The sequence below is a fragment of the Chanos chanos genome, chromosome 14 (assembly GCF_902362185.1).
Source record: "Chanos chanos chromosome 14, fChaCha1.1, whole genome shotgun sequence".
In the NCBI taxonomy this organism is placed as follows: Eukaryota; Metazoa; Chordata; class Actinopteri; order Gonorynchiformes; family Chanidae; genus Chanos; species Chanos chanos.
In genome coordinates, this window is record NC_044508.1 from 140,447 (window position 1) to 153,921 (window position 13,475).

Genomic DNA, 13,475 nt, shown 5'->3' on the forward strand with positions numbered 1-13,475 from the left:
AATATTTGTTGCTATAAAAGTGTGTCCACATCAGAGACTCTACACAGGCATGGGCTCCAAAGTTCCACACTCAGAGCCAAATCAGGAGTCAAAGGTCCAGCAGCTTATTGTATAGAAACATAGAGTGGAAAAACTCACAGAAAAGATGTTTTCATCTCTTTAAGTATGAGATAATTATTACCCAAATAATTATAAATTTAGGTAATAATTATTTCTGTGACAAGGTTAAGATTAGTTAAAGCTAAAATTTCACACAAAATTACATTGATTAGAGGTTTCACTGATAGTTTTTCCATTCACCTCAAGGAACTCAAGACACAGCCAGGGAGATGATGTCACAGCTTAAAGTGTGTGTGGGGGGAGGGGGGGGGGGTAATAGCATTTAAAACGTTGCATAAACACTCTTGGTGCAGTCAGACAACACAACCTGTCAGTATCCTCTCTGTTCATGTCATGGCATCATCAGCGATGAAGATTTAGATGTTTCTTTTGTTGTGTGGCCAAGGGGACCAGCCCGAGAAAAGCCTCAATGATGGGCAGCAACAGAAAGAACAGGAGACAAAGCCTTTTTCCAAACTGCAAACTTGCAGGAACGAGCACCTCTGGTAACAAGTCAATGGACAACACTGTTCCTTTTGCCCAAGAGAGTATGATCAAACAATGGAATTCGTGGAGTGAACTGACAAGCGATATTTACAACATCTATGCAGATGATGAGGATGAGGAAGATGAAAGGCCATTAATGCCTCTTTTGAAGCTCAGCACATCTGCAAAGAATTACATGCTCAACATCAACGTGGGAGGAAAGTCTTATCAGCTGTCCTACAAGATGGCTGCCATGTACCCTAAGACTCGAATAGGGCGCTTGGCCACTTACACAGACCACAGTAAAAAGCTGCATCTGTGTGATGACTACATTGTGAAGGACAACGAGTATTTCTTTGACCGAGATCCAGATATTTTCAACAATATTTTCAACTTCCACAGAACTGGAGTGCTTTGGATCAAAGATGAGCTTTGTCCTAGAAATTTCTTGGAGGAGATCGGCTACTGGGGCATTCGGATCAGGACAGCGCATCGCTGTTGTCGAATCTCCTTTGAGGAGCGTCATGATGAGGTCAGTGAGCAGCTCAAAGTTCAGCGGGAACTTGAGGCTGAGCTGGAGATAGAGGAACATGAAGAAGTATTTGGGGACATGGTCTTGGGACCAGTTCGTAGAATGATCTGGAACTTCATGGAGAAACCTTTCTCTTCCATTCCTGCCAAACTCATGGCAGTGGCCTCCAGCCTGTTTGTTTTGATGTCCCTGGTGGCCATGACACTCAGTACCGTGGAAGAGATGGAATACAGACCCGAGTCTATCCAGAGTAGCACAGAAACATATGGAGAAACTGTTGAGACCATCTGCATTACCTTCTTCACTCTGGAGTATCTCCTGAGACTTATGTCCACGCCTGACCTCAGCCGCTTTGCAAAGAGTGCTCTAAACATCGTGGACTTGATTACCATCTTCCCCCAGTATCTCCACATGGTCCTGGAGAGGGTGGAGAACCCTAGCAGTGACATCAAAACTGTAGGACATATGGGGAAACTGGGTCAGGTTCTGTGCATTATGAAACTAATGCGCATTTTCCGAATCCTGAAACTTGCCCGTCATTCCACAGGGCTGCGGGCATTTGGCTTTACGCTGCGACAGTGTTATCAGCAGGTGGGCTGCCTCCTCCTCTTCATCGTTCTGGGGATTTTCATCTTTTCTGCGATGGTGTACTCTGTGGAACATGATGTCCCCAATACCAATTTCACCAGTATCCCCCAGGCCTGGTGGTGGGCAGCAGTAAGGATGACAGATTTTCACACATTGCCAGACACTAAAAGCAGTCAAAAATTTCACACTTTAGAGAAATTACACAGAAAATGTACTTAGAGATGGTCTTATTTCCTTTCAACTTTGAAATGTGATACAGTCATTTAATAATGTATGTTATGTCCTTAGGTTGAAAGCTCAAGAATGAAAAATAAATGTTTGACAAAAAAACAGTAGTGCTTTAAGTCTTTGAATGCAGCAGAGCAGAGCCCAGCTTGAGCTGTGATAAATCACTGTCTAATGGAGTCTTGTGGAGTCTATCACTGTCTAATGGAGTCTTGTGGAGTCTATCACTGTCTAATGGAGTCTTGTGGAGTCTATCACTGTCTAATGGAGTCTTGTGGAGTCTATCAGTGTCTAATGGAGTCTTGTGGAGTCTATCAGTGTCTAATGGAGTCTTGTGTTTCCCTCTCAGGTGAGTATCTCTACAGTGGGCTATGGAGACGTGTTCCCAGAGTCTCTGCTTGGCCGGAGTTTTGCCTTTGGATGCATTTCTTTTGGGATTATCCTGAATGGCCTCCCCATCTCAATGCTCTTCAACAAGTTCTCAGACTATTATGCCAAGCTGAAGGACCATGAATACGCATCCAACCTGAGAAACAGAGGAAAGCTCCAATTCATGCAGAGAGCAAAAAGAAGAATGACCAAGTGTTGTCTGGATACAGTGTCCTAACTAATGCCCTATAATCAACAGCATAATGGACCAGTCAAACCCAGTCTGGAGAGACAGCGTAGCAATTAAAACAGAGCGATTTAGACAAGTATAATATGTTGAGAATACATATAAGCAGATCTGATGCTTGAAATATTTACAATGAAAAATGACACATTTTTTGGAATCCATAACTGGAAAGGAAACAAAACATTTAGTGAGTGTTTGAGGGGGAGGGTGGTCCTTTTCTTCAGCCTGCCTGGTTTATCAGGCCTTCCAGGAACAATGTTTCAGGTGAGAGGTCCTGTGAGGACAAACTCTGATGCCTGGACAGATCCAAGTTACCACTCTACACTGGAACAGTAATACACACACACACACACACACACACAACACAGATGCAGACACCTGTTCTGTATATGGTGAGAGAGAGAGAAAGAGAGAGAGAGAGAGAGAGATGAGCTACACAGTGTGAGGTGAATAATCTGGAGGAAAATAGTTTGCCAAATGGGACATAAAGTGTTGTACCTTCAGAGAATGGAAATCTTATTCTAACGTTAGTTATTGTATGATGATGATCATCGTTTTGAAAAATACTCAGTGATTCTAACCCTAACCCTAACCCTAACCCAAACATACTCTGTTTAAACACCCTTTTTGTCTGTGATGACATTCATATCATACTCTGTTAAAACACCCTTTTCGTCTGTGATGACATTCATATCATACTCTGTTTAAACACCCTTTTTGTCTGTGATGACATTTATATCTTTTCACTGTCCTCTTTTTGTCAGATTTTAAACTGCAAACATGTCTTTGTTGTTTTATTAAATATGGCGTTATTAAACTTAAAATATGCTTGCTAATATTAAATTTGTAATGAAATGAAGTTGTAAAAGTTAAAAATTAAAAAGAGGATTAACACATATTTTTGATTGCGAGTTGGAGTCACTACTGCGTTTTAATGCTTCTGCAGCCCCACAGAGAGAGACAAGAATACGGTGCCATATTCCTAATTTATTCCATAATTCATAACTAATCTATGTCTGTACATGAGGCGCGCCACCGTGCCCTGCACGTGTACCTTCTCATTATGTAATGACTGCTGCTCGGGGTGTGCGCATAGTCCGGAATCGCTGTAATGAAGCTGATCAGTGCAGTAATTAAATTGTGTTCGCGGACTACAAAATCTGAAAAGGCTGTCTTTTTACAGGTAACGAAAATAACTTTGAAAAAGTGTTGTGAGGCACGATTCCACCCGTATAAAACGTCAAATGGTAACGTTCTAGGCAGAAAACTCCTCCTCGCTAGGTGGCAGTAATCCCACAAATGAGGATCCGGGGAATCTACAAGAGGAGGATCTGAAACGTCATTGCGGTCCCACAACACTCTCCTTTGCTGTCTTGACCTCCAGAATTCGGGAAAATGGTCCCTCCGGTTCAGGTCTCGCCACTGATTAAGGTTTGCTATATAAATATATATATTTTTAGTGATTTTAAGCATTTTATACCTTTGTGTGTGAGCAACATTGTCTGCCGGAAAATTTGGCACCTTATTTCCAATCATGACGCGTTCAAAAGTCAAAGCAATGCTAACGCTAACTTGTGTCTGTCGCAAACGCCAGGTGTGTGAGGTGTTACGGTTTAATACAGCGAATGAATGACAAAATTTCTTAGTTTGGAAATATGCAGTTCTACTTTTGTCACAAAACTGTTTCGGATTTCAGACGGCCAGATGGTCAGCGTTGGTGGCAGGAATCATCTATGGGAAGAGGCGATATGGTGGGTTACTCTGTGTGACATTGAATTAGTGCGGCGGGTCCTTACTCATGCTGGCAGCTGTGTAGAGATGTTTGTTCGGTAATTCCAGCATTGACACTAAATGTTTGCTACAGTGGTGTATACTTGAGCTAACCACCACAGTAAGACGTATTGAGAGACACCAGTGCATATGGGACCTGCTCCACAGAGGCTCAGTCTGACACAATGCGCGGCGTTGAGAAACTTTCCTGCACTGCATGTATCGTTTGTGGTGCAGTCTTGAGCCCTGTATTTAAAATCGGAGATCACCTGCACTTATCTGGTGAATATGATGGTAATTTAGTTGTGTTAATCCCTCTGAGGGACCATTTGAGAACAGCTTTAATTTTTATCTTCCTGGATGATATTTCCCTCATTAGATCACCTGAAACCAATCGCAGAGGAGGAGCGGAGGATTGAAGAGGAGGAGAAGAAGATTCGAGAGGAAAAGGAGCGAATTGCCAAACAGCTTGCGGAGGGTTAGAGTTTAGCTGTTACAAACTCCTGACTAATCATGAATTGAATCTTACACAGAAGGTGGACAGAGGTTCTCTCCTCATGCCTTGAGCCCACTGATGGAGTTGGGCTTGCTCACCCAGGGGTTTTATCCACTTACTGATGCAGACTGTACTTCAGGCCTGAATAATATGGACTCCACTACATGATAATGAATTATACAGTGTGGGCAGTCTAGATTAGATTCTAAAAGTGATTTATTTAGTCCACAGATATGTCACACCAGTTTGACTGCAAGAACTGCTTACATGCAGCCAGTCATTAAGGTTGGTTAATAAGCCTTCAGGTTCCTTAGTAGTTCTCCTTCAGTTGACTTTGAATGTTTTCTCTCAACAGCGAATGAAGACACCATCCTGAAGTGAGATGGGTTTGGAGAGAAGATGGGCGTGCCCTCCTGTACAGAATTACACATACTGCCTCTATTCAGCCATGTCTTTAGACATCTGTCTCTGTGTTCATTTACTGCTTATGGTCTTTTGAGTGCATAATTTATTTGGAGCCTAATCTACTTTCACTGAATACATGCATATGTGTGTGACTGTGTGTCTAAATGGTGTATTTTCCACACTCCAACTTGATTTGAAACTGAGGATGGATTATTTACAGCACATGAAAGTAAAGGCAGTTTCTTACAGTATGGTGGCCAGAATTTCTTGCATTTCATATAGATTTATGTTTTGCTTTAAGGACATGGTAAGAATGGGGAAACCCAAAATACTTTGGTGTTTGTATATATTAGAAGCAAAGTCATCCAACAAAAGGTGCAGGTTGACAGACACACAATGTGCTGGTAAAGGGACCAGAGGTCTGTCATCTGTGTTCCTGGGAGAACCACTCGACGAGGGAGTACTCTCCAGATCTGTCCCAGTAGTCTACCGCTCTCACTCTGTAGAAGCCAGTGACATCCAGGTTTTCTGAAAAGGTGGGCAAGTGTTTAGATGTGTGTCAAAGTAAGTCACCACAAAACAGTGCAGATCAGCTAGGTCTCAATGCAGACTTCCTCTGTCAGTCAGTGGAACTTTACTGCTGTTGACTCAAGATTCATTTCTGTGTGGGTCAGTATGAAAAAGCAGTGGTCTTACCTGGAGAGAAGGTGTATGATGTAAATATAGTATCTCTGGTATTGATCCTGTGAAACACAGACTTGTCCTTTGAAAACTCCACCTCATACGTCTTAATGCATCTTCAAATGCAAACAGAGAAGTGTGTTAAATAACAGAGAGGTCTGTAATATTTACGCAGGACAGCTCTGCTGAACTGCTTAAACAGAGTCTTACTTTGTGCCAATACAGTGGTCCCTCCAGATAATGAGCACTTGGCCTTTAGTGATGGAGATGAACCGCAAACCGTTGACCTGTGAGACCACAGCACATCATTAACCATCTCACTAACACACCACAGTACACCATTAACCATCTCACTAACACACCACTGTACGCCATTAACCATCTCACTAACACACCACTGTACGCCATTAACCATCTCACTAACACAGCACAGTTAACCATTAACCATCTCACTAACACACCACAGTACACCATTAACCATCTCACTAACACACCACTGTACGCCATTAACCATCTCACTAACACACCACTGTACGCCATTAACCATCTCACTAACACACCACTGTACACCATTAACCATCTCACTAACACACCACTGTACACCATTAATCATCTCACTAACACACCACTGTACACCATTAACCATCTCACTAACACACCACTGTACACCATTAACCATCTCACTAACACACTACTGTACACCATTAATCATCTCACTAACACACCACTGTACACCATTTACCATCTCACTAACACACCACAGCCGCTTCTCAGTAGCTATCAGTGTCACAGGTATATGTTGACAGAATTTATTTGATGCATAAATTGATTAACATAGTTTGTACAGACATACTATGTAATGTATATCTATAAAGCCCTTACTTTTGCAGTCTACATAAGGAAGAGTAATGTTCCCTATACACCAAACCAGATGCAGAGGTCATGTTCATCCTGGCCTGTGATTTATTCAGATCACATGACTAATCCATAATCTGACTGACCTGGTCTGGAGCGACATCAGGTTGTGAACACACATGGATCAGGATCAGCGATGGAACGGGAAACGTCCGTCTGAGGGTAAGGTTTCCCTCAGCTGGGAATGGCACAGGATCATACCGCAAAGCATCCTGGGAAATATGCAGAATCCCCCCCCACAAATGACCAGATTTCACACATGTTCTGAAAATCTGTATGTGGATGTTGAAATACTGTAGCTGTGTTGAAAAGGAATAGGTTGACACTCTAGTGAAGGAAAGGTATCGTCTGAAAAGGATTAGCTCTGGTTATAGTAGCTGATACAGACATTTAAATTTACTGTTTGTATAGGGTTTGTGCTGGATTAGAGCTTAAATTTACTGCCAAAGGTTTGTGGTGGATTGGATGGGTGGCATAGTGTATATTTATTGTCTGTGAATGATTATGTCTGAGGACAAGGGTTGGAAAATGATTGGCTAGTTCATAGTGGGAGAAAATGATTGGCTAGTTCATAGTGGGAGAAAATGATTGGCTAGTTCAGATTGGGAGAAAATGATTGGCTGGTTCACATTGGGAGAAAAGAGGTTAGAGGGATGATTTAAAGATCTAAAGGTCCCAGATGTATTCAGAGGCTGAGGGCAGTAGGTCACACCTCGGAGTCTCGCAGTTCTCTGAACTGCTGTGCTGTAGGATAGGCCGGGCTGCCCATCTTCACCCACAGGCTGTACGGGCTTGACTGAATATTGTTTAGATGGTATTCAACGTACATCAAACCTGTGGTCAAAATCAACATACATCAAACCTGGGGTCAAAACCAAGAGTTATTTGCAAATTAGATTATCTTAAATTCTGTTTAAAAAAAAATCATTTACAAATGACTTACAGTGATTTCACGAGTCTGACTGTAGATTACTTTCTGGTTCATCTTTGAGGATTGTAATGTTAATTTAGGAGTATTATAAACATCAGTAATACATTATACATAATTATACATGGGCTGGCATTTGTGGGAAAGATTGTTTATGGCTTTTGACATTAATGTTCTCAGTGTTTCCAGACGTTCAGAAAAATGTCAGTATTGTGTATTGTCCTTCTCCATCACATAAATGTACAGAAAGGACAAACATTTACTCCATACTCCTGTGTGAGGAGAAGCCTGTGAGGTGCAGACTCAGCAGATGTGGAGCAGTCGGAGTCTGGGTGTCTCTGCTGTTGTAGAGCAGAACAGTGACCTGCCAGCTGTCGGTGGAGAAGGGGACACGAGGGTGGTGCACACTGGCCAGGACACCAACAGAGTCTCTCTCACAAGAGTCACACTTCACCTGTGCCTCCACCTGCGTTTCACCTGGAAAAGCAGTTCAAACACAGGGAGGAGGTCAAGCTTCAGGCTTCAGACAGCAGTTTCAAAAGAGCAAAAACAGAAAACACAGGGAACCTAACGTATCAAAGAAAGTTTAGAAAAGTGGTCAGGCCTTTTTCAGTCCAATCAAAAGGCAAAAGAAAACTGCCCGCAATTACCTCACAGCAACCTTTCCAAGACTTTGAGTTTTCATTCCAGATGGAAAAGTGAATCTCATTCCATTGTGGCTTAAAATGAAACTCCACTACCCAGGAACACATTACTGTCAGCCACCTAAGAACTAGTATAAAACATGAAAACTGGGAAGAGTGACCCAGACTGGTCTGGCAATCAAATGGTCAAAGTGAGAGCAGGTCACCTAACAACGCCAGCAGGCCCATCGCAGTCAGGACCGGTTTCCGTAAAAACTGGACATGTGGAGGTTGGGTGCTGTTGACTTGGAAACGGGCAGTGAGAGTGCGCTGGGTGAACTGGTGTGGGTAGTAACTTAGGAATGCATTGTCATTGCTAAGCAACGTGTAGTTGATGGTGTTGTTCTTGTCAGCGATGAGCAGGTTCTGATGTTGAGAAATGACCTAGAAACACATGCACACACACAGACACACCCCCTCTTATCTCATATGCATATGCACACGCACAGACACACCCCCTCTTATCTCATATGCATACGCACAGACACACCCCCTTTTATCTCATATGCATACGCACAGACACACCCCCTCTTATCTCATATGCATACGCACAGACACACCCCCTCTTATCTCATATGCATACGCACAGAAACCCCCCCTCTTATCTCATATGCACACGCACAGACACACCCCCTCTTATCTCATATGCATACGCACAGACACACCCCCTTTTATCTCATATGCATACGCACAGACACACCCCCTTTTATCTCATATGCATACGCACAGACACACCCCCTCTTATCTCATATGCATACGCACAGACACACCCCCTCTTATCTCATATGCATACGCACAGACACCCCCCCTCTTATCTCATATGCATATGCACACGCACAGACACACCCCCTCTTATCTCATATGCATATGCACACGCACAGACACACCCCCTCTTATCTCATATGCATACGCACAGACACACCCCCTCTTATCTCATATGCACACGCACAGACACACCCCCTCTTATCTCATATGCATATGCAGACTCACAGACACACCCCCTCTTATCTCATATGCATATGCAGACTCACAGACACACCCCCTCTGATCTCATATGCATATGCACAGACACCCCCCCTCTTATCTCATATGCATATGCAGACTCACAGACACACCCCCTCTGATCTCATATGCATATGCACAGACACACTCCCTCTTATCTCATTATCCATTAGCCCACAATAAACTCCACAACCTTCAAAATTAAAGGAGAAGTTGGAATCAGCTTCACGGGAGAGACACTATAATAGAACACTAATAATACGCTTCCATTATCAGGTGAAAAAGAAAACCAGTGTACACATACATTTTTTAAAATGCTAGTTCCTCTGATCTTTTCCTGTCTGTATTGCTTTTCGAGATGAGGAGTAAATGGACACGTTCTCACACCTTCACCACCATCGCTGCGTACGTCACATCTGCTCTCCACTCCAGGGGTTTGGACCAGCCCACCATCGGGTCTGCCTCGTCATTAAAGATGGGCAGGGAGCGGAACCCTGGGAAACGGGCCTGGATCTCCTTCACAGTGACAGTTTCCTGATGCAGTATTGGTAAAGAGAAGCCCCCACCCTGGGACAGAAACAAAACAATGTAAACACTCCAAGCAGTGGGCTCAGAACCAGATCCAATTTAAAAGCTGATTCTGTGAGTCAGTGGCTGCTGTATGACTGATCTCAGAGCAGTGTGTGAATATGGCTGAGATCAGTGACTGACACATAGAATTTAATTCAACAGCTAAAGAACAGCTCTCTCCTACAATACATCAGTCCTGGGCAAACACAATCAAAGTCCTTTATGAAAAAGGTTTCTCTGAAGACCATAAAAAGTGCAGAGTAAAATAAAATGAATGTAGGTCTGACTTTTCAAGTGCAATACACATTCCCAAAGCAGAGAGAGGCCTACACACACCACCCTCAGACTGTCTAAAAGCATCAACTAAATGAATACATGTAAATGTGAATGTAGACACACTGCCAGATACTAACAGTCACATCACAGTGCAACTTGCCAGCACCATGCCCTCCATTACACTGTTTGTTTAAGTCAAGAGCAAACTAACTGAGTGTAATCTATGATCACTGGCCCTCATTGGCTGTCATTGGCTGTCACTGGCTGTCACTGGCTCTCATTGGCTGTCACTGGCTACCATTGGCTGTCACTGGCTGTCACTGGCTATCACTGGCTGTCATTGGCTGTCACTGGCTGTCATTGGCTGTCATTGGCTGTCACGGGCTGTCAATATTCCAAAAGACAGAATGTGGGGAGGGGGTAAAGCAGACCTTCTTGTGCAGAGCGATGTAATCCAGGCGCACGCCCGTCTCTCTGGTGAAGAAGTTGGTGCCGTTGTAACAGTGCTGTAGCATTGCCCAACAGTACGGAGAGGAAGGAGGCTCATGACAGGAGTCACCTGGACCTCCAAACCTCAAGGTGGCGCTGGCATCACGGAGGCCCTCAGAGCATGCGTCATAGTAATTCAGAAACCCTGGGGGACAAGTGTTTACATTCACATGCAGAGAGTATCAAAGATTTATTTGTTATTACTTCTCAACATCAAATGCCTATGAGTGGCTTGGAACACAGACTGGACCAATGGAAGGTTGACTATAACTGTACCTTGAATTGTCATGGTGACATTGTCAAAATCATGGTTGTTGGGTTCATTCCACGTCTCGAAATTCCACTGAGAGACAGTGCTCAGGCCATATTTCCCTGCAGATACACGCAACACACAATGAAGAACAAGACAATACAGTGCTTCTGAAGCTCTGGGAATTTCTCACAGACTCACCTATGTATCTCTTAGCAGTGAGATATACCAGATTTCTCCACTCAGCCACTTGCTTCTGGTCCTCAAAGTTACTGAAGGCATTAGACACACTCCCCATCAGCTCGAAACCTTAAACACAACTTCACCGCATCAGTAATATGAAGTTCACTTATTTTTCAATGATAACTTAAATCTGATGGAACAAGAGATTGGGCCTACGTAGGTAGGAAACACTGCAGTTAAGAATATTTACAAAAATGCCACAAAAAATAAGTTTGATGGGGGAGCAATAAGGATTCAAATCTACAAAGTGCTTTAGAAAGTTGTAGGTTACACTCCTTTAATAAATGTGCAGTTTATAAATCTGAGTGATTTACTCACCTGGTTTTAAGCCGTTGTGCCACAGGAGGTCCATTAGATTGTCTAAATGAGTGAAGTTGTACTGAAATCCCCCCTTTCCGTCGCTAAAATCCAACACCAAAAACACAGCCCCAGGTAAACACCAGCCTGTTCAACTCATAACATTTAACTTTAGAGAAAAAGAGGAGCATTTTGCATCTGAGCACCACCAAGTTCAAAAAACGACCTGTGACCCCAGAACATGCTGCACTTACCTAACAGATACCAGCTCCAGGAGCCAGTGAATCCGTACCTGCTGGATTCCGCCAAATGGAACGGATCCCACCAAAGCCAGATTAATCTCTTGGTCCGTGCTCAGGTCGAAGCGGTGTGCTTCAGTGTGCGGCAGCGGAGGACTGGAATGATGACAAACACAGAGTTTCAAGAAACGTCATATTTTTGCATCAAAACAGCTCTAGAGATGGCGGTTTGACTCCCCCGTCGGGGTCGGACAGAAGGGCTTCAACATGCTGAGTTCAGCCCTCTCGCAGTAGGAACTGCAGAAATATTTGAGGCCGATGTGTGGTTTGATGAAGAAAGCTTGAGGGACCAGGGACCAGAAAATCAGTTTTTAACCATTTAAAGACAAATACAGTTCACAGACAAAGGTGTGTTTGCAGAATCGGGTTCTGTCATCTACCTACCAAAACCCAGTGCTCTTCCAAAAGTGCTTCAGTTCTCGTAGTGTCTGTTGAACATCCACAGTAACATCAACGAGCGAGCACAAGCCAAACTGCAACCCCGCTAACCACACAACAACACTTTTCCACACTGAACCGCTGTGTCTGAGATTGTGCATTATGCTGGATATCCGTAACGAACTGACTGCCTCACTTCCATGGACTTCCAAAATCACATTGAAAACTAATCCCGCCAAATCCGCCCTCGGGTCCAGTCAAGAGAGAATGGCAACCATTTAGAAAAATAAAGAATTATAATTTAGTGATATAGAGAACAAATCCTTAAAATGCACACAAACTGTGCGCAAATCGGAATTAATCTGCGTCATCACCCTGCGACATCGTCATGGCAGGCGCGGTACTATGTATGGTTTAGTTGGTGGGACCTCGTTCCTGTTCTATACACAATAAATAAAGGGTATTATGAGTATACACTTTTCCTTCAATATGACGACGAAAAACGCACTTCCTCACTCGACTACCCCCTTTCTCTCTCACCGCTAATGACCGATGTTCATGATTCTACATGTAGGATTCTGTCAAACAAACTAATCCGTAGCCTCTACGCCAAACATGTAGCCTACAATAAAGTTTAGTAGCTGTTCACTTTGCATTGTAGTTGATCCAGGCTAAAGAAGCTATGTGTTAATCCCTTAACGTTACCTTTACCCCCAAAAGCAAACGAGGTTCATTTTAAAGCGTTAAATTGTGTATATATCTATATATACACATGAGGAAGACGTATTATTGAAGACTGATCACAATAACGTGATGTTCTAATATTTTCTGTGATATGTTTGATTGATTTTAAAATCTCCGATCTGTCCCAGATTACTATAAATTATTTTGGGAATTTTATTCGGGGATCAAAAAGTATAAAAGTATTTTGGATTTTTTTTAATTAATAAATGTAAATGTATTAAAACAGTCCTCTTATTGGTGGTTTGAAGTTTGAAGGAATTTACACTGTAGGTTATTGTAAGTATACGAAAAAGAAGGTGTAGCCTATTGTTGTATGATTTATAGGCCTAGCTACTTCAATAAAAAGTCTTTTTTTTTTTTTAGTTTGCTTGTTGTTTTGCGAGAACCTTTTATTCAATACGCATGCAATATGCATATTCAATACAAATTTATACACATACACATTTTAATGAATTTGCATTCAGTTCTGATTCCGCTGCAGAACAAAACGTGTGGTGGGTGAA

At 42.8% G+C, this 13,475-nt stretch overlaps 2 protein-coding genes across 2 annotated transcripts; one reads left to right on the forward strand and one right to left on the reverse strand.

Moving 5' to 3' along the window:
- The first annotated feature begins 532 nt into the window (after nucleotides 1-532).
- Nucleotides 533-4,799, forward strand: kcnv2b (potassium channel, subfamily V, member 2b). The gene is made up of 4 exons (XM_030791698.1): nucleotides 533-1,834; nucleotides 2,280-2,528; nucleotides 4,243-4,297; nucleotides 4,696-4,799. The coding sequence occupies exons 1-4, from the start codon at nucleotides 533-535 to the stop codon at nucleotides 4,797-4,799; spliced, it is 1,710 nt and encodes a 569-aa protein (XP_030647558.1).
- A 243-nt stretch (nucleotides 4,800-5,042) lies between these two features.
- Nucleotides 5,043-12,622, reverse strand: idua (alpha-L-iduronidase). Its single transcript, XM_030791674.1, has 14 exons — nucleotides 12,235-12,622; nucleotides 11,806-11,946; nucleotides 11,573-11,655; nucleotides 11,213-11,320; nucleotides 11,038-11,133; nucleotides 10,704-10,906; nucleotides 9,814-9,993; nucleotides 8,592-8,808; nucleotides 8,012-8,218; nucleotides 7,526-7,647; nucleotides 6,900-7,025; nucleotides 6,109-6,185; nucleotides 5,914-6,014; nucleotides 5,043-5,745 (listed from the first exon to the last, which is right to left on the reverse strand). Exons 1-14 carry the CDS (start codon nucleotides 12,387-12,389, stop codon nucleotides 5,642-5,644), a joined length of 1,920 nt encoding a protein of 639 aa, XP_030647534.1. The 5' UTR covers nucleotides 12,390-12,622; the 3' UTR covers nucleotides 5,043-5,641.
- Between the last annotated feature and the right edge of the window lie 853 nt (nucleotides 12,623-13,475).

What these genes read in the sequence shown, in the direction of transcription:
- idua (XM_030791674.1), bottom strand. Translation starts at nt 12,389, where the DNA reads ATGCACAATCTCAGACACAGCGGTTCAGTGTGGAAAAGTGTTGTTGTG. An exon ending in CTGGAGCTGGTATCTGTTAG is followed by an intron (nt 11,656 to 11,805) that starts GTAAGTGCAGCA and finishes GTTGGATTTTAG; the next exon opens with CGACGGAAAGGGGGGATTTC. An exon ending in TGTCACCATGACAATTCAAG is followed by an intron (nt 10,907 to 11,037) that starts GTACAGTTATAG and finishes CTTGTCCCCCAG; the next exon opens with GGTTTCTGAATTACTATGAC.
- kcnv2b (XM_030791698.1), top strand. Translation starts at nt 533, where the DNA reads ATGGGCAGCAACAGAAAGAACAGGAGACAAAGCCTTTTTCCAAACTGC. An exon ending in AGGCCTGGTGGTGGGCAGCA is followed by an intron (nt 1,835 to 2,279) that starts GTAAGGATGACA and finishes TTTCCCTCTCAG; the next exon opens with GTGAGTATCTCTACAGTGGG. An exon ending in CTATGGGAAGAGGCGATATG is followed by an intron (nt 4,298 to 4,695) that starts GTGGGTTACTCT and finishes TTCCCTCATTAG; the next exon opens with ATCACCTGAAACCAATCGCA.